Source organism: Gavialis gangeticus, unplaced genomic scaffold (assembly GCF_001723915.1).
Source record: "Gavialis gangeticus isolate Ggan-Ray unplaced genomic scaffold, GavGan_comp1, whole genome shotgun sequence".
Classification (NCBI taxonomy): domain Eukaryota; kingdom Metazoa; phylum Chordata; order Crocodylia; family Gavialidae; genus Gavialis; species Gavialis gangeticus.
In genome coordinates this window covers 40,287,611-40,311,792 of record NW_017729004.1, presented here as the reverse complement: position 1 = coordinate 40,311,792, position 24,182 = coordinate 40,287,611, and the positions used below count along the sequence as shown (strand labels likewise).

Here is a 24,182-nt window from a genome sequence, read left to right as displayed (position 1 = left end):
TGTATAAATTTAGTGTGATTACAGTCTCTTTATAACTCATTAATTTCCTTTAATTTACCAAATAGGTAAATACAGACTATACATAGGATGTGGGCTGAAAAATGTTAGCAATCTAACATTCTACTTTATTTCTAAATTCCCATGACTATATCCAGTGATCCAGGACACTGGGGTTAACATCTAGAGCAGGGGTGGGTAATTATTTTGGCTGGAGGACCACTAAATGAGTTTTGTGGACCTGTTGAGTGTCACATTCATTTATGTCTCTCAGCTTCTCTTCTCTTCTCTGTCTGTCTCTTCTCTTCTTTCCCTTCCCTTCTTCCCGCCCCCAGAACCTGACTGAAGCTGTAGTTCACCAGCACCCCATGCACTCAACTGTAGACCCACATAGGGAAAGGAGGGGAGAGAGACAGAGAGAAACACTACCACCTGCCCAACGCAGCATCAGCCCTTACCTTGTTCACAGCTGACACTGCTGGGCTCTAGGTGGGAGCTTCCACTGCACCAGGAGGGTGGTGGGTCAGCTGTGGATGCCACCAGCAGGTTCTGCATCTGGACACCTAAACCTGCCCACTGTATCCACAGTCGATGATGCTCTCCTGTTGCACTGGAAGTCCTGCCCAGGTCCACAGCTGAAGCCTGATGCTGCTGGGCAGAAACAGTCCTGCCCACCTGCCCATCTGATACCATGTGGCAGCCAGAGCTGTCAGGCATCTGTGGGCTAGATCCAGTGAGTTGGATTCTGTATTTTGTCCATGCCTGATCTAGAGAATAACTCCACACACATTTAATGCTTGACATGACATTACATGCCTTCCACAAACCTTCCAGCAGCCCAGCATGCTCTTTACACCAATCTATGACACCATTTTAGATGGATTTTGGGAAAGCACTTTCTTCTGAATCACTAACGCCAGCAGTTAAAGTATTTGGATTTTTAACGTGCCTACATTTTTCTTCAGAGGTCTAGGATGTGAGAACTTGACAGATCTGATCCTGCTTGGTATAGCAAATACTTTCTCTTGTTCTACCTAAGGAGTCTTATATTTCATTCAATCTAGTTTCTTCCACACTGCGATAATGACTAATACAGTCAGCCCCAAGCTATTTATCTTTCTCCTCCCAAAGTTATTTCATACTGATCATTTGGATACTTCTTTGCCAGTGTAGATTTTTTCAGGACTCTGTCTGATGACATTCAGCACATTCCTGGCATCTTTGTTTCCATCCTTTTACTCTCAGCTTTCTCCACCTTTTCCAAGGGCACTGCAGTCACTGTTTCTTTCTACGGCTCAAAGCCAACATGTTTTGCAGCTGCTTCCTTTCTTCCTATTACCTTTCTCATCATAGTAGAGATTGGCTCTTGCAATCAGTACTAAATCTTTCTCATACTTGCCCATTAATAAATCTCCATGGCTCTGCACATATTACTGTCCCACTGACTGGACTCAGTATTTCAAATGGTTTCTTTCTCTGTTCTCTCTCCTTTAGTCCCTTATGCACTCCACCTTTTCCCAGAACTTTACCTCATCCTTCTGCAGCTTTTTCCTAGTGTTATTTTAGCTTGTTTTCAATAGTCCCTTTCTATAGTAATCCAAGATTGGCAGGACTTGGCATATTTGTGGTTTATTTGCTTTTCAGCAGCAGCCATGTTTCTTTGAGGGGCTAGGGTGATAGTGAGTGCTATTTCTTGTGCTCACAGATAAATTATTTCAGGTCATTGAAGCAGATCCTCTTCTTGTATAGATCAGTGTAGCTCCATGGAAGTCAGTGGATCACTTTCTCCAGCTAAGGAGATAACTTTTCCATTTTATTATGTGATCCTTCAGGTTTGTATGACTGTGTTATGATTTTGTGTGTTTTTCTTGCTGTCATGGTATGTTTACTGAAAGACTTCCAATTTTGCATGTGTGATGACAGGTGAAGAGGGGAAGAGAAGAGATAAGATTCATAGATGCTAGGGTCGAAAGGGACCTCAACAGATCATCGAGTCCAACCCCCTGTCTAGGCAGGAAAGAGCGCTGGGTTCAGATGACCCCAGCCAGATGCCCGTCCTTCTTTTAAAGACCCCCAAGGTAGGGGAGAGCACCTCCCTTGGAAGCCCATTCCACATTTTGACCACCCCTACCGTGAAGAAGATTTTCTTGATATCTAGGCTAAATCTGCTCTCTGTCAGTTTGTAACATTGTTCCTTGTTACCCCAAGAGGTGCCCTGGTGAACAGAGCATTTCCAATCCCTTGCTGCGTCCCCCTAATGAATTTGTAGAAGGCCACAAGATCATCTTTCAGCCTTCTCTTGTGGAGGCTGAAGAGGTCCAGGTCCCTCAGTCTCTCCTCATAGGGCTTGTCCTGTAAGCCCCTAACCATACTAGTGGCCCTCCTCTGGACCCTCTCGAGTCTATCAACATCCTTCTTGAAGTACGGTGCCCAAAACTGGACACAGTACTCCAACTGCAGTCTGACCAATGCCGCACAGAGGGAAAGTATCACCTCCTTCGATGGATGTATTTGTCATGCATCTGCTGATGCATGATGAAGTGCGGTTAGCTTTGCTGATGATTTTGTGATACTGATGACTCATGTTCATCTTGGAGTCCACTATGAGTCTGAGATCTCTTTCCGCTTCTGTGCTGCTAAGAGGGTCACTTCCCAGCCAGTAGGTGTGCTGGATATTTTTGTGCCCTAGGTGCAGCACTCTGCACTTCTCCTTGTTGTACTACATCCTATTGTGTACTGCCCACTTTTCCAACCTGTCCAGGTCTGCCTGCAATCATTCCCTACCCTCCAGAGTGTGCACTTCACCCCACAATTTGGTATCGTCTGCAAACTTGGACAGAGTACACTTCACATCCAAGTCACTGATGAAGATATTGAAGAGTACAGGTCCAGGGACCAAACCCTGCGGGACCCCACTACCCACATCCTTCCAGGTTGATACCGACACGTCTACTACCACTCTCTGGGTGTGACTGCTAAGCCAATCTGCCACCCACCAGACCATGTAAGCATCTATGTCACAGCCTCTTAATTTATTTATGAGAATGGGATGAGATACTGTATCAAAGGCCTTGCTAAAATCCAAGAAAATGACATCCACCTCTACTTCTGAGTCTAAGCATTTTGTGACCCTGTCATAAAACAAAATCAGATTGGTCAGGCATGATTGACCTGCTATGAATCCATGCTGGTTGCCCTGCTGCATTATTTTTCCTGCTGGACTCCCACAAATACAATTCTTCATAATCTTTTCAAAAACATTTCCAAGGATGGAGGTGAGACTGGTTGGCTTATAATTACTCAGATCCTCCTTCCTCCCCTTCTTCAAAATAGGGACCTCACTGGCCCTTTTCCAGTCCTCCAGGACCTGACCTGAGCACTCAAACAGCTGTGCCAGTGGTTCTGCTATGATACCGGCCAATTCCTTCAGTACTCTTGGATGCAGCTCATCCAGGCCTGCTGACTTAAACACATCCCGTCCATCCAAGCGACTCTGCACCAAGTCAGCGTTGACTTGTATCAAGAGAGGATTTTTGGTTTTGTTTTTTTTTAGAGGGACTTTGAGTGCATTCTTGTCCTCTCACCCCTGATCCACCTGCCTGCTGTAAAATGTACACATCCACATATTAATGTTAAAAAAAGTAATAATAAACCTTTTTTCTTCCAAAAATATGGTTTTTGGTTATCCTAACATTAAAAATGAAACCAACATATGGAATGATTTCCTTTGTGACTGTAGAAGGTCAAGAGGAAGTGAAACACCATTGGTTTCAGTTTGTAGGGTGCCAGGATTAAAGGAACCCTTGCAGGCTGTGGAGTACAATTCCAGCCTGGGCAGTGCAGCTTGAAAAAGTGGAAGGAAGGAGTGCAGTAGAATAAATCTATGTGGGGATCATTGTAACCCACAAGAAAGACCCTATGAATCATATGGGCTATGGAAACCTCAGGGCAGCCCTGAACTGTTGTGCCAGTACTACTTCCCACGGAAATCCCTAGCTGCCTCACTTTGAGGTGGGATTTAGCCTTTAGTTATGGTTTCATTTTTAAGCAATTGTTGGCTTTTCTAGCTGAGAAATTTGTCAGTTACAACTTCCAAACTCTGTGAATCATGTTCAGATCCACCTAAGTGTAATCCTTTTCCATCCTGCTCAAGTCCTTTAAAAAAATGCTAATGCAAAAAATGGTTGAGTCCTCTTTCTCAGTCCTTTTTTCTGACTTTGTGTTAAGGTGAAGATGAAAGCGTGTTACAAAAATAAACATATTAGTGGATTTTCAGGGACTCAAGTAGGATAGAATTCATTCATACTTAGTCTCCAATAGGTGGAATAGGATCTGGATCTGCGTGTGTGCATGTATGTGTGCCTGTATGTGTGCGTGTGTGTGTGGTAGAATACATTCAAAACCTCACATGATTTCAACACTCCTGAGATCGTGGTGATGGACCCTTTTGTCTTTGCCTTTGGCAAGGATCTGGCTTGGCATTTATCTAGGTCATGCAGCAAGGTCAAATTTAATTTGTACTTGTGTTTGCGTAAATGATGTAGTTGCACATATCCTATTTTATATGAACAAGTCTAAATGATAAAACATTTTTATTTAAATAATTTGGGTGGCTTTACCCTATTCTATATCATTGACTTAATCATGGAGGAGCATAAAATATATGTGCACTAATGGCACGTCCCTGGAATCAAATAAATCTAAGACATTTTTCTTCCCCAGGTTTTATAAACATGAATCAAAAGATTCTTTGAATTACTGTCGTATGATGTGGTGCCAACATAGTAATTGTGTACTCGCTTTGCTAGCTAAGATGTTTTTGTATTTAAGTATTAAATAAGTTTAGTTTTTCATTTTGGCTTATATTGTATTATATTATGTTGAATGGCAAGAACAGGGTAATTAAAGTTGTAAAAGGAGCTTAACACAGGGTGAAGAGGGAGCAGGGTGCTATGAGATGAATTAAATAAATATACTATACTTTTTGCAGCAACAAAAGATTAAAGTTCACATTATATTGCCAATTCAGCATGCTTAAAAAAGATGAGGCTAGCTTAAAAATCCTGAGATTTTAGAATAGTACTCTTGAGGTTGATGGTCTTTGTTTGAAGTTTCTTGAGGGTTCATAAAGTTTGTGTCTCAAAGAATGTTAACCTTTATACTTATAAAGGTTAGTATTTCTTTCTGTATCATGATTTGAGTAGCTGGGACTTGAGCCCTGTATGCTGTCAGACTCACAAGGCACTAATGAAAGGAAGTAACATTCTGCGTCCTGTATTCAGGAAGGACTAGTCCACTGGTAACCAGCATTCCCTCTAAGCTGCGTGGCGAGCGTGGCTGCGCAGGCAGCCTCATGCCGTGCTGCCAGGTGCATCTGCGTGGCCGCACATGCCACACAGCTTAGATGAAACGCTGCTGGTAGCTTATTGCTCAGTTCTTTCCTACTGGATGACATGGGCTGCTACACTGATGTCACTAGAAGCTCTTGGTATTGGGCATTTTGCATAAATAGCAGCCTAAAAATTGATTTATGATCCTCAATTCATGTACCAACATTTAAAGATTCTGCCTGCTGTGTCAGGCATTTTGAGTCATAAAATGAGAGTTTGATGTGACTAAGTACAGACAGTCAACAAGCCCAAGGTTGAATCGATTCAATCTTCGCAGGTTAGTCTAAGCGGCATAACTGACAAATAACTGAACAGACATTCACTTTTGATTCCAGGAATACAGTCGCATGCCTGCAGTGACCCAGGCCAGAAGCCAGGGGGTGCTAGAGCATGCTTCCTTGCTGGACTGGAGCAGACAGCTTGGGCCAGAGCTAGTCCACTCACCCTGTGGGGGAAAGGGGAGTTTGTGGGGGAGGTGCAAAGCATCCTGGGATGCTGAGGGACTGTGAGTTAACTTGAATCTGGAGGGGATCTAGGACAGAAGTTCAATAAACTGATTTAAATTAAATCAGTTAAGTCTGATACTATATCCATCCAGGTTTATCTTAAACTGGTTTTGGCCATTTTGAAAGCAGTTTATGTGCACTGAACTTCTGTTGTATTATAGATTTGAACTGGTTTCTAATGACTTATACCAGTGTGTCATTTCTATCCCCAGCCTGTGTAAAAGCTCCTCTACTGATAATAATAAGAGCCACAAATTGTACTGCATACCATAAAGAATATCCCTTTTTTAGTTTCTGACACAGTGTAGTTCCCAGACATTACTGAGAATCTGTTTTTTATACATATTTGCCATTAACTCAGGTTGTAGCAAGAAAGAATACTGTCCACATTCTCAAAGCATCAGCTCCTAGTACATTTCTGAACTGAGTGCTACAGGACAACAGGGAATACTGAGATGCATCTGTTTTTGGTAATGATAAACTACGTTGCTCATGCATGGTGCCCTTCCTTTAGTTTTTCTTTTCAGTGCATATGCCACCTTTATTTTCCCTTCTGCTGATGATCACTGCAGTACATTTTCATTATGCACAGGCCATTCTCTTGGTGGTTTTTTGTCCTCCCCTTTTAACAGTTTTCTCTCTTCCACTTTTTTCTCTCTCTCTTTGATCCACAGGTTTTGCAGTACATGTTGGTCTCCCTTCATTCAGAACTTGACATTCAAAGGTACTTGATGAAAATTGAATCCTCTCAGAGAGTTAGTACTGTACTTTCTTTTTCTGCACTCTACCTTGGATTGAGTCTGCTACACATTAACTGTGTGTGGTTTGCTTCATAACTACTGTCAGTATCACTGGATAAATCTGGACCTGCATGCTTTTCCCTTTGTGTTTCACAGCAATAATGCCATTCATATCAAGTAAACTACGTAGCGAAGCGATGCATGGGCATCCATTGACAGTTTCTGTAAGCCTGAGTGTTCCTCTAATGGCATGATAGACCTTAATGCCACTTGTCTCTTAGTTACATGCATTCATCTCCCCCAGAACTCATTGGGAATTGCAGGCATGTAGTTGAGGGCAGAATTTGGCCACAGATATATTAATAGCCACTATAAAATGTGCTGACACTAACTCAACATTTTCAATTCAATATTTTAAGTATGTTTTTACACTAACCAAGTGTTCAGAATTCTGCAGAGAAGTTCAGGTACAAACCTGTGGATGCAAGCATCTTACTTTTCCTGTGGTTTAGTATTTGTCACAAAGGAGATATGGAATTTGCTGTTACATGTGGCTCTGCATGTTATAAGAGTATCTATTAATAAATGTTCTGGCCTTGAAGGGTTCGTTTTATAGGGATATGTATAGGGTGGCATACAGAGAGGAGGAGAGTGTATAAAATAACAGTATGAACTCTTCCAGTGGCTCCCAGCCCCAATTTCCCTCCTTGATTCTAGCATATACAGTTAGCACCTCCTCATCCAGGTTGTGCCCTTTTATTTAAAGTATTACCTATTGTGATCCTATAGCTGTACAGATATGTCTATTTTAAATCACTAGTAATAAATATGGCAGTTTGAAAAGGGGTCTCTAGGAAGAACAGACCAGACCATGGCTTATCAAAATAAACTGGTCATATACGCGCTCTTGTGTGATGCTCTTCCTTTGGCTGAGCTCTTTTTATTCTGTATGTCATGCTCCCATGTTTTATTCCACATATAATGATGTGTGGTGTCGCAGCCACATACTTCTCATTTATATGCATGTTTTAAATATGAACACAGATATCAGGAGTGCCAGGCTTTTATACCATGCTCAAAGGCATATCTGAAATAACTTACCGCAGGTAAGAAATGGGATACCATATTTACTCAAATCTAAGATGAGGTGTGGTGTCCGCCCCCCCCCCCCCCCCCCGCAAGCCAGGAGACAAGATGGGAGGTGTAGCAGCTGCTGAGGTTACTCTGAGTCAGATCCACAGCAACCTCCTGCTCCTCACTTCCACTTCCTCTCTGCAGGTTCTTCCCCCTCCCACTTACTGTCAGGCACAGCTCAGCTCTGACTCAGGCTGGATTCCCTTATGGGCAAAGAGCACATGGAAATTCTGTCCCCTGCCTGTCCAATCTGCATTGCCAAAACTGCTGCATGGCCTGGCAAGGGCTGAGCTTTCAATGTGCTGTGCTCCAGGGGGAAACAGAACTGGAACAGCATCTGACAGCAAGGGGTGGCAGGGAGAGGCAGAGACTGTAGGGGGGAAAGGGACAGAGGCTGCAGGGAGCTTGGGGTGGCAGAGGGGGACAGGAAGAATGCAGGGAGAAGAAGTGAGGGGCAGAGAGTAGGGGACCACCTGGTTTTTGCCTCCCCCCAGCCACTGTTTTCCCTTCTGTAGCAGTGGGAGGGGTTGAATTTAAGACAACCAGGGGACAACAGGGCAGACCCTACAGTGAGAGACTGCGGGACCTGAACCTATTCAGCCTCAACAAGAGAAGGCTGAGGGGGGACCTGGTGACCGTCTATAGACTCACTAGGGGGGACCAGAAGGGTTTGGGGGAGACGCTGTTTCCCCTAGCGCCCGCTGGCATAACAAGGAGTAATGGGCACAAGTTGATGGAGAGGAGGTATAGATTGGACATCCGCAAAAACTACTTCACAGTTAGGGCGGCTAGGAGCTGGAACCAACTTCCAAGGGAAGTGGTGCTGGCCCCTACCCTGGGGGTCTTTAAGAAGAGGCTGGATGCCTACCTGGCTGGACTCATTTGAGTCCCGTTTCTTGTTTTGGGGTTTTTGTTGTTCTCCCGCCCTGGCAGGGGGTCGGGCTAGATGATCTACTAGGTCCCTTCCGACCCTTAATCTATGAAACTATGAAACTATACCTGGAAAATTATAACAAATTTATAAATTTTCCATATATAGAATCTAATTAGTGAGGGGGTCATCTTAAATTCAGGTTAATCTTAGATTAGAGTAAATAAAGTGTTTCAAAATTGACCAGAATCTGTATTCTTTTTTCCTAGGGGTCAAATCAGTGGTATTCAGCATATATTTGTCCCCTTTCTGTGCACATTGTGTGGTGTATTTATTTGTCTGTTAGTCCCTTAATGTCATCGGTTAACTCATATTATTTCTACTGAAAGGCTTAAATATATAAATAACTTATAGAAAGTGACCTAAAGTGGGAGGGTAAGGAGCAGAAGTGTGCAGGATGCAAATGGAAGGAAAAGCCTAGCCCTGAATACTCAGTGGGATAGCATTGGGCAACAGGAGGGGGAGAAGTGAGGATGGGACAAGAGAAGAAAATGTGACACATGGAAAATTGTTTTTAATGTTAGCTGCCACCAGCCCAATATATTTTTCAACGTATAGCTATTAGCTTTGATATGCATTTAAGAGTCCCTTAAAGATTTCCTTCCATGAGTGAAGCGAGAAAAGAAGTTAGATGTCAGTGCACTGTTGCCTAAGTTTCTGCTTAGTGCCCTTTTTTAAAATTTGTTTTCCCCATCCATTATTTTTTTTGGTGATAGCATACACTATGTGCCAGGTGCTTTCCAAGTACGGGAGCTGGTTCTTTCTCATCGTCACCTGGAGAGCTTATGACCACCAAGACTTAGTGTTGTTGGGTAATGATATTTTTCCTCCAGTTATTTTTAAAACAGCACATTCATTAAGAAATCTTCATGGCTTTCTAAAACATATTACAATAGGCTCTAAAAGGACAATGCTGAATTGGGAACTTCATAGCTTGTTCATTTGCTGTGGCAGGTGGACACTACAGGAGCTCTGCCTCCTTTTAATTTCTCTGGGGAATATGTATAGGAGAGGGGAGGGGACATAATTGCTCTCTTGGATCAGAACACATCATCCCCAAGGTGCACTTAGGCATCTATTATATAGTCCTTTTTTTGAATGTGGTTTTCTGGATATTTGAGCGGGTGAGGATTTTTTTCCTCTTTTAATCAGCATAATGACAGCTTTTGTTTAAATCATCCCTTTCATCCTTAGAGTTCTCACGGCACTTTACAGATTGTGTAGGTGGGAACTGCTGCTCCCACCGCTTATGAAATAAAGAGCTGGAACACAGGGGTCCTTCTGTAGCATGAGCACCTCACAGCATGGCTTTTAGGAGGGAAATGAGATATAGCACATTTGACTGAAACTACTCTGAGACTCTAGTTAGGCCAAATATAAATGTCTAAGTTGGAACATTTATACTTAGGTTTTTTATTGTATATTTAGTATCCAAGTTATCAACACTTTGTATAAATAGCGAAATGGTAAATGGAACCCATGTGAGGTAAGATGTAAAAGACATCTGTCCTGAGCAAAATTGGTGGATGCCCTGAGCTCTTCATTCAGTAAAATAGTGATGTAGCCTTGTGCACACTGTCTGTCTGTCTTTGCTTGCTTGTTTGTTTTGAGCCATTACATTTATAATGAAGTGGATCTTTTTCTGTGCTGTTAGAAAAATGAAGATTTCAATCATTCATAGTGATTTTCGGTTGTTACCTTTAGACTTCTGCTACTTTGGATATTACAGCAATAGAAAACATTTGAGAATCTCCCTTAACCCTTCAACCCTTGTTATTTTTCAACATGACTCTCTACTGGGAAAAGACAGGGTGCCATTTCAATTAAACAGAGGCACTGGGCAGCCATTAGTCATTCTTCTGAGGAAGCCTAAAGACTGGGGCTCTTGATCATTCACACAATTAGTGGTCAAGCATGTTGAACAGTTTAGACCTGACTTGTCTGCTAATGAAAGCTACTAGTAGATCTCATTCCGAGGTCCTTTTGCCAAACTTTTTAAAATGGCGTGGTTCCAATTAGGCCCCTAAATAAGAGGCCTTGTAGTAATAATAAGTGCTGAGCAGCTATGGCTCCTATTGACTTCTGTAGGCGCGTTATTTGCAAGTGCTTGGCATTCCTGAAAAATCAGGCTTCGTTCATGTAAGTACCTAACTATAGGGACACAAGTTTAAAAAATTGGGTCTTAGTTCATGTTCTGATCTGCAGTTAGCTTTATATAGAAGAATCAAATGAAGTCTCACTAGCTTTCACTTCACCTTGCTGCAGAACCTTCCATGGTGAGGAGACGAGAGAAGAGAAACAACTGTTATGCAAATTTCATGTTAATTTATAAATAGTAATCAGGATTAAAGGATATATTTTTGGTTATTTACAGCAGCAGCAAAATGCAGCTGGTCACCAGTAGGAGCTAGCAATGCTACCGGAAAATTCTGCAGATTTTTAGAATCTTTTGAATATAATTCTTCCCTAAAAATATGAGTGATAAATTCTGAGACATGATTGAATGTATTATCTGGCCAAGATGAAAGAAGATGGGGTTGGCCACAGTATATCTATCTATATATAGAGAGAGAGAGAGAGAGAGAGAGAGAGAGAGAGAGAGAGAGAGCATTGTTAATAAACCTTTAAAAGCAGAAAGCAGCTTCATCCTCCTAGATTTTTAAGAGATGCATAAAATAATCACTTTACACAACATCCTGAAGTTTGCTTCATGATATTGCATTAGTAATAGCTTTTGAGGACATGTCACTGCGAGTGAACATGATCATGTTTTAATGTAGCATTATCCTATGACTTTGATGGTGAAGTTGTCTTCAAGCTTTGCCTCAGGGAAGGGTTAGGGTTAGGGTTGCAGTATTTGCAATTGATGAAGGCCTAGAGGGAAGTTATGGAAGGAAACAAGAAAGAAAAATCAGGTAGTCTCCAGACAGGCAAAGTAATTGCATCTGCTTTTATAGTAGAGATACTGGGAACCCAGCAGATTCCTTAATAAAAGGAGTCAAACAGCAGATACCTTAATAAAAGCCTGCTGGCCCGGGAAGAAAAGCCTGGAGGATCCTTCCTATCTTAGCAAACTAGCACAACATTTTCCTCCCAAAGTGAATGAAAGCTGACTTCTCTTTTTGCTTTGTAATGGCCTGCAGTTGATTTAACAGTAAACAGTGAAGCATTTATACCAACAGTGAATAAATAGGAGCCAGAGACCCCTACTAATTTGAGCAGCCATGAGGGGATAGCATAAATACTGCTACAGAGTTTTCATGGGATTGAGTGGTCAGTTCAGCTGTTTTGAACAGCAACATGGTTGCTTGTAACTGTTTCTAGGATGATATCATTTTCTATAACTAATGATCTCTAGCTGCTGCATGTCATGGGTTTTCTATCTCATGATAGTGAAATAATACACAAGGAAGAAAAATATTGCAACAGAAGATACAGCTTCATATCATATGCTGCTGCTGAGTCATTTGATTTTTTTCCAGAGGAAATACAGTTCTGTTTTCACAGGTGAAAGTCCTTGAGAAGAGGGTGCATTGTGTATATAAATAGATATAGTATAAGCTTAAGGGGAAAAAGATTCATGTATGGGATTTAGTTTCTCCGTTTGCTGAAATATGTTCTGAGGAAAAACATGACTTAAGAATTATATAAATATCTCCAATGGTGTGGACAGTATTTATACATCCTCTTCTCACAACAGCATATATTACTAATAATAATATACCTAAATAAATAAAATCATATTGTTGCTGTAATGTAAGTCCCCAAAGCTTTAATGAATGGTTAAAAAAGAAAGGGTCCCTCCTCGTTACATTTCAAACTTATACACTTCGTTAAAGCTTTTGTTCAGAGACCTCTTATTATGAGCTGTTTTAACTAACTACAATTTTAATCTTTGATGTAAATCTAAAGGCCAATCATAAAAGCAGCAGCTCAGTACTGTTTTCACCACCTGCACATTCTTTGCTTAGATACAAACAAAATAATTTAGGCAAAGGAGCATTATACAAATATTAAAATGCAGGAAACTTTTCATTAGAATCTCTTATTTTACATTGTTCGCTTTATTCAACTGTACCCATTTATGCTTGAAAGATGCACTGAGATTTCTTTATTAAAAAAAACAACCAACCCCCACAAGAATAAAACAAGATTAAACGCCACCCAGGTGACTGAAAAATCCAACATGTTGCATAAAGGTGGCAGAGAGTAGTACCTTCTGTATCAATAGACATACACAGATAAGAATGTTCTTTCCTAATCGATAACTTTAGTGACCCTTCTTGGTGGCACTCCTCTCAAACACAACTATATAAATAAAAGTAGTGATGATTTTTAAGCCACTTCAGATAATTAAGTAACTACTGGTTTTTCAAATTTCTTCATGTTTGCAAATCATTTGTCACTTCTGTAAACCCTCACACAGTTGAGGACCAAGTCTCCGTATTTACAACCTTATAGACTAGTGCTGGTCATGTGAGAGGCACTTCAAAGCATGCTGTGGTTTGCTAAGAAAAATATATTGTTAGCTTTAATTCCTGGGGAAAATAATCAGAATCCTTTCACTGCAGGACATTGGATAATACTAGTATTTTAATATTAACATTTCATAAGTGAAAAGCTCTAGAGGGTTTAACTTTTGTATTAGGCAATTTGAATGTATTATAACTTGTCAGCAACAACCTGGCAACACTGAAAAGTTGAGGCTGAACAGCCAGCTAATGAAATGCTAATAGAAGTTAAACTTGTTCATACATTCAAAGTCACAAGGGGAATATTAGGTGATCCATGTCACTACTGCAAGCAAGTTCACCTCCTCTTACTTGAGCAACTGCTAAAGAGCTGGATGTTAGCAATGTGTGTCTTGGATTTTTTTTAACTTGTCCTGAACTGAATGGGTCTTTCAGGCTCAGGATAGTGTAGATTTTAGCTATGTACAGGGGATTTTTAATATTCAAGTATCTTACCCTCAAATGAGAGCGGAGAAAAGAATGGGCACAGTAAAGGTATCTTAACTTTGGAAAGAGAAACTTGCTTGGCTATTTAGGTCTTTACTTTTGAAATGCTTGTATTTCTATATTCCTTCTGGAAAACGTACATCGTTGTTTTGTATGTCTGTAGCAACAGTAGATACGTTATTTATTTGCAGTGTACCTATGCTTCAGGAACCATGGAAAAGTACTATCCTACAAAGTTCAGCCTGCGTTATAGTGTCAGAGGGTTTTGTTGTTCCATAAAGCAGAGAGAACAGAACTTTGTACAATTACTAAAGCAACCACCCTTTTTAAGTAACCTCCTTTTTAAGTAGCATTATTTATTAATAAGTTATTTCACAACATATAAAGCATTTTTTGAAATCAACAACAAATGTTCAGGACATTGTATCTTTTACTGAATGTCCTTTTTGTTAGGCTGAGTCCTAACATCTGGCTAAGAACACAGAGTAAATGGTTGGATAATCTTGCCTTTTTTTTTTTTTTTTACACGCAGTACCCAGCAGTCTACTAAAAAGCTAATGAATATCAGAAGTAATTAAATTGTAGAGTTATTCCATACTTATGGTGGTATAAATAAAAACAGAATTTAGTTAATCATTTTTTCACTTCATTGGTTAACAATTTTGGAATGGTGTTGAGGCCCTGCTGTGTAACCCTTATTTTTCAAAGGATATATAGCAGCAGTACTGAGACTGAGAGCTGACTGCTCTCATTTTAATTTATCTTCAGGGTATATTTTTCAACAGACTCCTCAAGGTAAGTGCAACATTTCAGGGCCTTTTTATTAATAGAATTTTCGAAGCTGAAAATGTAAATCTTTATATGCTACCAAGTTGCCAGCGTCCTCTCTCCAATTGCAGATACTATTGTTTTGAAAAGAGATTAAAAATATATTGGCTGTATTTCTAATCCTACATACTGAACCTTTTTTGTGTGTGTGCATTGCCTCCATTGCAATAACCAATGTTAACAGCTGTCTGAGCAACAAGGAATAGAATTGCCATACATCTAGCCTATAGTATGCCTTAGCCTCGGGTCCTTGTTAGAAATGAAATTTGTACGGTAGATGTAGAGCAATAAAAACCTCATTGGAAAACCCAGGGACAATATATTTTTTTTAAGTAACTTACACAGAAGTCACCTTGAGCATACAAGACTTGAAGAATTCTGCATTCTGACGCCTAATGGACTTTTTTTAAATGTTTTTTTCCAGTCTGATCTTCATGTTCTTGAAATCATTGGCAATCTTCATTTTATTTTACAGACTAGAAGCCCAAAACTGTCTCAAAGCCCACAGCCCAGTTTGGGAGAGCAGGCAGAACATCTATCTGAAGCATCTGCTGATTCTTTAGAAGCCATGTCTGAGGGCGAGTCCCCAAGTCCTTTTTCTAGAGGCAGCCGCACACGAGCAAGCCTTCCAGTGGTGAGGTCAGCGAACCAAACAAAAGAGCGATCTCTAGGTAAGATACTGTCTCTGTGGCTTCAGCATCTTTTTATTTTTGCCTTGTGTTCTCTGCATATAAAAATTGAACTATTTTGGGGCTAACTAAACATGAACATTTTGTAACATGTTAATGTTAGTTCATTCTTTGGATATCAGTTAAATGTGGAGTACTGGGTGGTTCAGGGAACTGGTGATGAGATTATTATTGCAGTATACAGAAGCATGGTGGGAACTTTACAGACAAATCGAAAGTCAGCGATCAAATGCTGAAGAGTGTATTAGTAAACTAAGACCACTGCTACAAATGCTTCTTACTAATCATTCTTACTATGGTGTGGCTAATTGTAGCGAACACTGCTGCCAACAGGTTGGGGGTGCTTTTGCATGCCTTCTGCTGTGCCCCACGGGTTCACAAGGCCACAAGAGAATGCTGAGCAGCTGGGCCACTCCTGATTGGCGGCTGGGCACATGCCCAACCCCTGTCACTGTGGCCCCTCCCCCACACCCAGCCCTCGGCTTCCAAGAGAACCCCGCAGTGAGACACCATGGCGTGCCCGGCAGCCTGGCTGGTGGCGGGGGCAGGGGGTGCTCCACAGAAGGAAAGTTGGACCCCTCGGAGTTCCAGTGAATGGCAGGCAGCAGCAGCAGCAGGTGCCCGGCAGCCCTGTGCCATGCAGTGGAGAAAGGGGCTCTGCACAGAAGGAAGGATCTGGCCTCTTGGGTCTCCAGCAAACAGCAGGGATGGTAGGAAGTGCCCAGCATGATTCTTGTAATGGTGATTCCTGCTGTCGCCGCCTGCCGTTGCTGAGGGGCCTGATCCTTTCTTCTGCAGAGAGCCCCTCTCCCTCCTGCATGATGCAGAGCTGCTGGGTACCTGCTGGCACCATTTGCCAGAGCTCGAAGGGGCCCAATCCTTCCTTCTTTGGAGCGTTCCCCCCCTCCACTTCCTCTTCCCACCCCCCCCAGCCTGGGGACATTTATAAAGCTGAAAAAAAATACTAAGCTACAAATGCTCCCTTCCCCCCCACTCCGCCTGCATCTTACAGCTGGCCACAGGCAGGAGATGGGGCTGGGCAGAGGGGCCATGCTGACAAGAGCATACTTCCATGCAAGGGTGGGGTTAGTGGGTACCACAAAGCAGCCTGGGATGCTGGTGGACAGCAACTTAACTTGAGTTGGAAAGGAATCTGGTACAGGAGCTTGATATAACAGTCTAACCTAAATCAGTTAAGTCTGATACCACAATGATCCAGGTCTGTCTTAGACTGGGTTCTGCCATTTTTAAACCAGTCTATGTGCACTGAATTTCTGTAGACCAGTTTCCAATCGCTTATACCTGTTTATGTGTAATGGTCATATACGGCCTCAGAATCTTCTGCAAGACTGGGCCATAATTTTGAGAGGCATTTCATCTCTTTACTGTCTCTTTATATCTAGTCTGAATCATTAATAACCAGAAATTAATAATGCCTGATGGCCGACCGATCCAGTTCTTAATGCAAAGATTTGGCATTCAGATCTCCTCCCGTGCTGAATCTGCAGGGCAAGTGACAGGTACAGGGGGTCAAGGATGGTGGTGAAGATCAATGTTGGGGCTTCCAGGCTGAGCAAGGCCTGTGTCTGCTGTCAATGGCCATGTCCATCAGGATCCAGTGAAGTGGAATTCTACAGCAAGCCGAGCCCCATTAGCCCACCAGGCTAGTGATGGACCAGGTGGAACCAGATGGACCATTGGCTGGATCTGGCCCATGGGCCATATGTTGGACACCCCTGCTTTAGTCAAATATAAGTTCTCTCAAAGCTGGGTTAAGGTACAATGGATAGTGACATAAAGGTTTTTCCAAAGTTCAAATGCCCCTCTTAACCCCACTGTTGAGGGTTGAATTCTACTTGAATTCATTTTCAAATAGAGCTGGTTTTATAATAGATTTTGTCAAGGGAATTCTCTTTACATGTAATTGATAGCATGGGTCGAGACTTGTTTTTTGAGGAATAATGCTACAAGGCAGGTTAACTGCTAGAAGACGTCAGTACTTGCATACAGATTGCTAAGAGAGTGTATTTTTTCAGTAGTAATAAACTGATATGTCGCTTTTATGTACCTTTACCCCCATTCAGACTGAAAGAAACCAGTGGCTGTATGGTAAATCACATAGTGGTCATAAACTGACCACAGTGGTTTATTTAGTGCTCAACAATTGGAGGGAATTGTTATCAAGAATGTGTTTATATCTGTGAAATGCAGCAGACTAAGAAAAAGTACAACTAAAAGGTGTCTTTCAGGGCCACAGGCACTAGGAATGCGAAACAGCCTCATTCAGTCCACTTCAGCTGAAACCGGAAGGTTGCTGTTACATAGGGCCCTTTGTCAAAACAGCCTGGAAACTTGAGGCAGCACAATTAAATCTTATTTAAAGTGTTCCTCAGAACTTATAAATATGTTCTTGCCATATGCAGAGAAAATTCTGTACTGCCTACATGCAAGCACTGTTGATTGAGTCTTCAGGACAGCAGAATGGCTCAGTTTTATTCTGCGGTTTACCAGAAAATTTAATTTGCTGTTAAATGACTTGGATTGTACCTTTTTAGGGACATGGTCCTGCAGGAATATTTAGAATTAGCTGTTAGGTGTCTAATAGTAACTTGCTGCATCTTTTCAGTTAATACCCCTGTGCCCACAGACCAGACCAGACCATTTTATTGCATCTAAAATATCAGGTATCATCCACTTGAGATGATGTGGGAAACTCTGATAAACAGCAATCAAAGCCAGCTTTGCCAACACTGTAGGCAGAGGGCTGCTGTACACAGCCATCTTATGCAGTGCTTTCTCTTCCAACAAGTATCTTTCTTACTAGTTATAGGTAGGTAAGTCTGCCAAAGTATAGCCATTAGTGTAAGAGCGGTTCTGCCCAATGTGTCATAAGGAACGTCGGTCCAAGTGTAGAGGAGAGGTATAAGGCAGATCTAATAATAGAGTATTTAACCAGTGCCTGCCAGTTTCTAGCTGGGTGCTCTCAAAAAGCACATTTCATGCTCTTTCATTTCTTATTGCTAATAAGAAATGAAATATTGTTTTATAAGGGACAGTCCTCTCAGAAGCTGCCCACCATTTAGTCTCTCGATGTCAACCTGTCTTTCATACACCAAAGAAAATCCTGGAAAGACAAGACAGTTTAGATGGACAAAATTCTGCTTAAGGATGGGAGGGAAGTGACATGATATTAAACCATTTAGAATATTTATATTTGAAACCAGAACATCTTTGAGAGGCTATGGTAAAAAAGTAGAGACTCTCTCTCTCATACTGCATTGGTGACTGCAGTGTTAGTACATACACTTGTGGTTCAAATGTGCCATAATACTTGCTAAACAAATAGATGGAAAAACTTCACTGCCTCTTAGGTTTGTCTTATTTTCAAATTATTTTAGAAAATGTTAATTGCAAATACTGGGATTTTGTTTAAAGATACACTGAACTGCAGTCTTAAAATTGTTCAGTTTATTATTTATTTCTTTTAAATAGTGTTTCTGCAGTAATGTCCATTTAAGCTCTTCCAACATTTGTCTTTGAGGCCAATATCAGTAACCTTAATAAATTTAAAATAACAATACTAATCAATATTGAACTCTGGGTGCGTCCTGCTAACACATTTCATATGTCGTGGTTGTAGAAAATGCTGTTTCTGCTACATGGGATAAAAAGTCTAAACAAATGAATCCATTTGCAGGATTGGGATTATGTTTTATTTTTACTTTGAGGTTTTAAATGGAAATGCAGTATTATGACATGGTTGGTTTGTTAATTTTCAGTGCTTCAAGGGAAAGTTCACATTTTTTAAAAATTAAGTTACTGTTTTAGTTTAAATTAAAAAATGGCAATATCTCTATATATGTATGTTTTTGTAGATACCTTCCTTTACCCCTTCATTAATTTATGTACGTAATTTTTAAGACCTCTGTCTTATTACCAAGCCAATACTTACTTTAAGATGCAGGAAAAATAATCAATTTCCATGAAGCTTTGGTCTTAGGCCTAGTAAATTGTTGGTATATTTGAATATATATATTCTGAGTATATTTTCTCAGACATTGCTATTTCTCAAAATCCAGATGAGCCAGCTTGTGTTTAAATTACAGTCTAAATGCATTTGTTAGGTGGTACAATGAGAGAGTGAACAGCCTAGGGAGGTCATTGATCCTGTTTTATACCAGGCCATCCTGTTTTTAAACCCTTTGTCCTCTGTCTGTTTCTAAATGAGGACCAGACTGCAAAAAGTCCTATTTTCAGTTCATTGGTGGTAATATATGCCAATCATTTGTCCTTATGATGCTATTGGCTGTGCCTAGAGGTAGGGCAGTGCACAGCCAAGAGGAGCAGAGTTCTGAGCTAGCCAAGGAAGAAGGGAAGCAGGGAGGTGGCCTCTTTGTGGTGGCCCCGCCCCTTGCTGCTGATTGGCCAAGGAGCCTGATATCCACACCCTTTCCTGCTGATTGCCCAAGGAGGCAGTGGCCCCACCCCTCACCACTGATTGGCTGAGGGGGGCAGCAATTTCCCCTCCCCACCACCAAGGTGATATTCTGGGGATGCATCAGTGGCCACCTTAAAACAGTGGCCACCATAACACAGGTTTTTGTCAGCCAGTACTAATCTAATGGCCAGTATGACATGCAGTATGACATACTGCATTCCATGAGGAGCCAGCCTAGAAGGCATTCCAGTTCTATGTCCAATTTAAATTTCAGCCTTGATTTCTTGAAATTAAGGATGATCTTGACTAAGAAATCTCTCAGCAGTTGGCAGTTCTCTGTTCAGTATGCTGCCTGGGGACAAAGTGAAGCATTAAAATAAATTAATTCTCTATGACGAAGAAAATAAAATGTATTTTAAAATATTTATTTGAAAACTGGGATTCCTTCCAAGTTGATAACTGTGGGAAAAAATATCTAGCAAAACTGTCAGAACAAGAATTGGCTGAAACCTGGACACTGCTCAAAAGCTTTCAACAAACTTCACTTACAATTTGCCTAAAGGAAAGAAAACTTGACAAGTACACAATTGTATTATGCAACCTGTCAGAACCCGCAGTGTGTGCGTGTATGTCCTGGAGCTCACTGATGTCATTGCTGACAAATAATTTTGCTTGTGGTTTTCCACAAGGTACATTTTGCTTACAATGGCCTTATCCTCTAAGATGTCAAGGGAATATCTCATGGACTTCAGTGCCTGATGAAAGTGCTGGACCATTTGCAGGTTCAGGCCCTGTAGGGCTAATTCTCTCAGAGGTGCTGTGCAGTTGTTACTTTCACCAAAGATAATGGAAGCTGTAGGTGCTCAGTGTTTCTCAGAATCTGGTACTTAATAAGCAGGGGTGGATTAAGGAAGCATCCATGGATCTGGATGCCAGTTTGGGAAGGAGGTTCAAGATTCATTGTGTGGGGGAGGTAGGGTGCAACAAGTGTTAGAATCTGCCAGGGATCTTGAGCCCTGGAGGAAGCAGCACTGTGAAGACAGAAGCCAGTAACACCTTTGTATTGTTCTTGGTCCTTCTTTCACCTCACAGCTTAACACTGGCTGTTGACAAGAGGTACCCAGGAAAGGAAGTGGCTTTATGTTCTCTCTCTCTGCCCAGCCTGGTGAACCCTCCCAGTTGTTTCTACTAGGAAGCCATGCCACAACTGGCAGGTCAAGCACAGGACCTGGATGATAACTTGGGTTACCCTTTGGCATAATTTCATTTTGTGACCCAAAGGAGGAGGGGTTCTTCAGCTACCAACCAATCAGCAGGCACATCTACACATGCCTTTATTCTGGCCCAAATTTACAGCTGTCTTCTGGCTCTGGGGGCTGCCTTTTGCTGGGGTAGGGGGACATTGTCCCACCCCAGCATCAGGGAGCACCTGGCCCTGGCTCCCTGATCAGGGGCACAGGACTTAGAAAGACCTCAGCTGCAGGGGAGGGGCAGGTCCCAGCCCCCTACCCCATTCCTTTGGTGGGGCAGCTAGTAGCTAGCTTGTCCCCACTCGGGCATGCAGGGTGGGAGCAGGGAAGCTTGTTCCTCCCCAGCGTGTCCTCCCCACTCCCCAGCTCCACATTCACAGAGCTAGGCAGGGAACAAACTCCCCAGGTCCTACTAGCAAGGAACTCCCAGTGCGGGCTCTGAGACCATGGGTCCACTTCTGGGAGACTCTTATCTCCCACCCTGAGCCCCACAGTCATGGGGCTCAGGCTGGGAGACACTTATCTAAGAGCCACAGAGCTCAGACTGGAAGATTAGGGTGTCTCAGCCTTAGCCCCATGACCGTGGAGCTTTATGTGAAAAGAGCCATATTATTTCTCAGAGCTCCAGTGTGAAACTGGAGATAGGCCTGTCAAAAGTCTCTGGATTAGCGTCAGAGGAGAGAACAAGAAGGGTGATGTCATGGGTGGGGTCTGCAATAGACCACCCAACCAGGAGAAAGTGGTAGATGAGGCTTTCTTCAAACAGCTACTAGAAGTTTCCCCATCACAGGTCCTGGTTCTGATGGGTGATTTCAATCACCCTGACATCTGCTGGGAGGGCAATACAGCAGTGTGCAGGCAACCCAGGTAGTTTTTGGAGAGTGTTGGGGACAACTCCCTGGTGCAGGTGCTGAAGCAGCCAACTAGGGGCCATGCTCTTCTTGACCTGCTGCTCACAAACAGGGAAGAATTGGTGAATGGCAATTTGGGCAACCGTGACCACAAGATCATTGAGTTCAGAATCCTGAGGAAAGAAAGGAAGGAGAACAGCAGGGTAAGGAAGCCAGACTGAGGAGGAGAGGTATCCAGGAGAGCTAGTTGTACTTTAAAGAAGCCTTACTGAGAGTACAGGAACAAACCATCCTGATGTGCGGAAGACTAGCAAGTATGGCAGAAAACCAGCTTGGCTTAAAGGTAGGTAACTCCTCAGTAAATGAAATCACAAAAAGGAAGCTTACAAGAAGTGGAAACTTGGACAAACAACGAAGGAGGAGTATAAGAGCATTGCTTGGGCATGCAGGGATGAAGTCAGGAAGGCCAAAGCACAATTAGAGTTGCAGCTAGCCAAGGTTGTGAAGGGTAAGAAGGGTTTCTACAAGTATGTTGGTGACAAGAGGAGGATCAGGGAAAGTGTGGGTCCCTTACTGAATGAGGGAGGCAACTTTGTGACAGATGATGTAGAAAAGGCTGAAATGCTCAATGCCTTTTTCATCTGTCTTCACAGGCAAAGTCAGATCCCAGACTACTGCACTGGGCAGCACAGTTTGGGCATGTACAGGCTGCATGAATGAAATGTAAGGTGGATAAAAGACTGGCTGGAGCATCGGGCTCAGAGGGTAGTAATCAGTGGCTCAATAAATGTCTAGTTGGGAGCCGGTATCAAGTGGAGTGCCCCAGGGGTCTGTCCTGGGGCCAATTTTGTTTAATATCTTCTTCAATGACCTGGAACATGGCACAGAGTGCACGCACAGCAAGTTTGCAGATGACACCAAGCTGGGGGGATTAGGTATGTTGGAGGGTAGAGGCTAGGATTCAAGGTGTCCTGGGCACATTGGAGGATTGGGCCACAAGAAATCTCGTGAGGTTCAACAAGGACAAGTTCAAAGCCCTGCACTTAGAATGGAACAATCCCATGCACCAGTACAGGCTGTGGGCTGACTGGCTGTGCAGCAGCTCTGCAGAAAAGTACCTGGGGGTTACAGTGAACAGTAAACTGAATATAAGCCCTTGTTGACAAGAGGGTTAGCAACTTACTGGGCTGCATTGGTAAGAGTGTTGCCAGCAGGTCAAGGGAAATGATTTTTTCCCTCTGTTCAGCACTGGTGAGGCCATAGCTGGAATACTGTGTTCAGTTTTGTGCCCCCTACTACAGAAAGGATGTGGATAAAATTGGAGAGAGTCCAGTGGAGGGCAATGAAAAAGGTGAGGGGGTTTGGGAACATGACTTATTAGGAGAGGCTGAGGGAACTGGGCTTATTTAGTTTAGAGAAGAGAAAACAGAGAGGGGATTTAATAGCATCCTTCAACTACCTGAAGTAGGGTTCAAAAGAGGATGGAGTTTGACTGTTCTCAGTGGTGGCAGATGGCAGAACAGGGAGCAACCATCTCAAGTTGCAGCAGGGGAAGTTTAGGTTAAATAATAGGAAGAATTTTCTCACTAGGAGGGTAGTAAAACACTGGAACGGGTTACCCAGAGAGGTGGTGGAATCTTCATCCTTGAAGGTTTTTAAGGCCCAGCTAGACAAAGCTTTGGCTGGGATGATCTAGTTGGGGATGGTCCTGCTTTGAGTAGGGGGTTGGATTAGATGACCTCCTGAGGTCCCTTTGAACCCTAATTTTTCTATGATGCTACCTATCTATTTTGGCATTTAGTTTCTGTGTTTTTTGTCATGGAAAATCAGAGCTCCTCCTGCACCCTTCACTCACCAAGATGTGGGTCCAGATGTGGCTGTTCCCCTCACTGCTATGTGGGGCTGAGCAACCCTGATGTGCCAGTGCCCTGCCCCTGCCATTGCCTCTCACTCCCAAGGCACAGATCCCCCAGTCCTGCCAGTGTCCCTCATTCCTGACCTGCAGCCCCCTACCCCCCCAAGGCCCCGCCAGTGGGGGCTCCCAGCTGCCACCCCTCCTGCCCCACCTGGCCCCACACAGACTCACAGAATGATGGTCTGCAGGGACAAGGTGGGGCCGGCCTCCAGCATGAGGTGCATGCAGTGCACGTTATGCAAAAGCAAAAGCAGTGGCTGGGACACCACACGCTGCCCCAGGCCACTGACCAGGGCTGGGGTTTAAGTGTTGCCCTGTGGGGTCAGGCCAACTCTCAGGATCTCAATATTGCGCTGTTAGACAGGAGGGTGTGACACAATTGCACATATACGAACGCACAAATCAATTAGGTGCATACACGCACACAACCAGCTCAGGCACATACACATCCAAACCAGGCTAGGCACATGCATACCTATCACCAATTCAAGCACATACACTATACACCCCAAAGTTAGACACAGATCACCAATTTGTATATCATGCACACAATGC

The 24,182-nt window shown here is 42.7% G+C and overlaps 1 protein-coding gene across 12 annotated transcripts in view; it reads left to right on the top strand.

The window, feature by feature from the left end:
• The window catches only part of KIAA1217 (KIAA1217 ortholog), a 423,945-nt gene that overhangs the window by 231,143 nt on the left and 168,620 nt on the right, over window positions 1-24,182 (top strand). For all 12 annotated transcript variants that reach the window (XR_002095810.1, XM_019508287.1, XM_019508283.1 and 9 more), the window contains one exon: window positions 14,960-15,155. Coding sequence is in view for 11 of the 12 variants with exons in the window: in XM_019508287.1 (XP_019363832.1) it covers window positions 14,960-15,155 (196 nt within the window). In the remaining variant the exon portion in view is untranslated. The remainder of the gene's footprint in view (window positions 1-14,959; window positions 15,156-24,182) is intronic.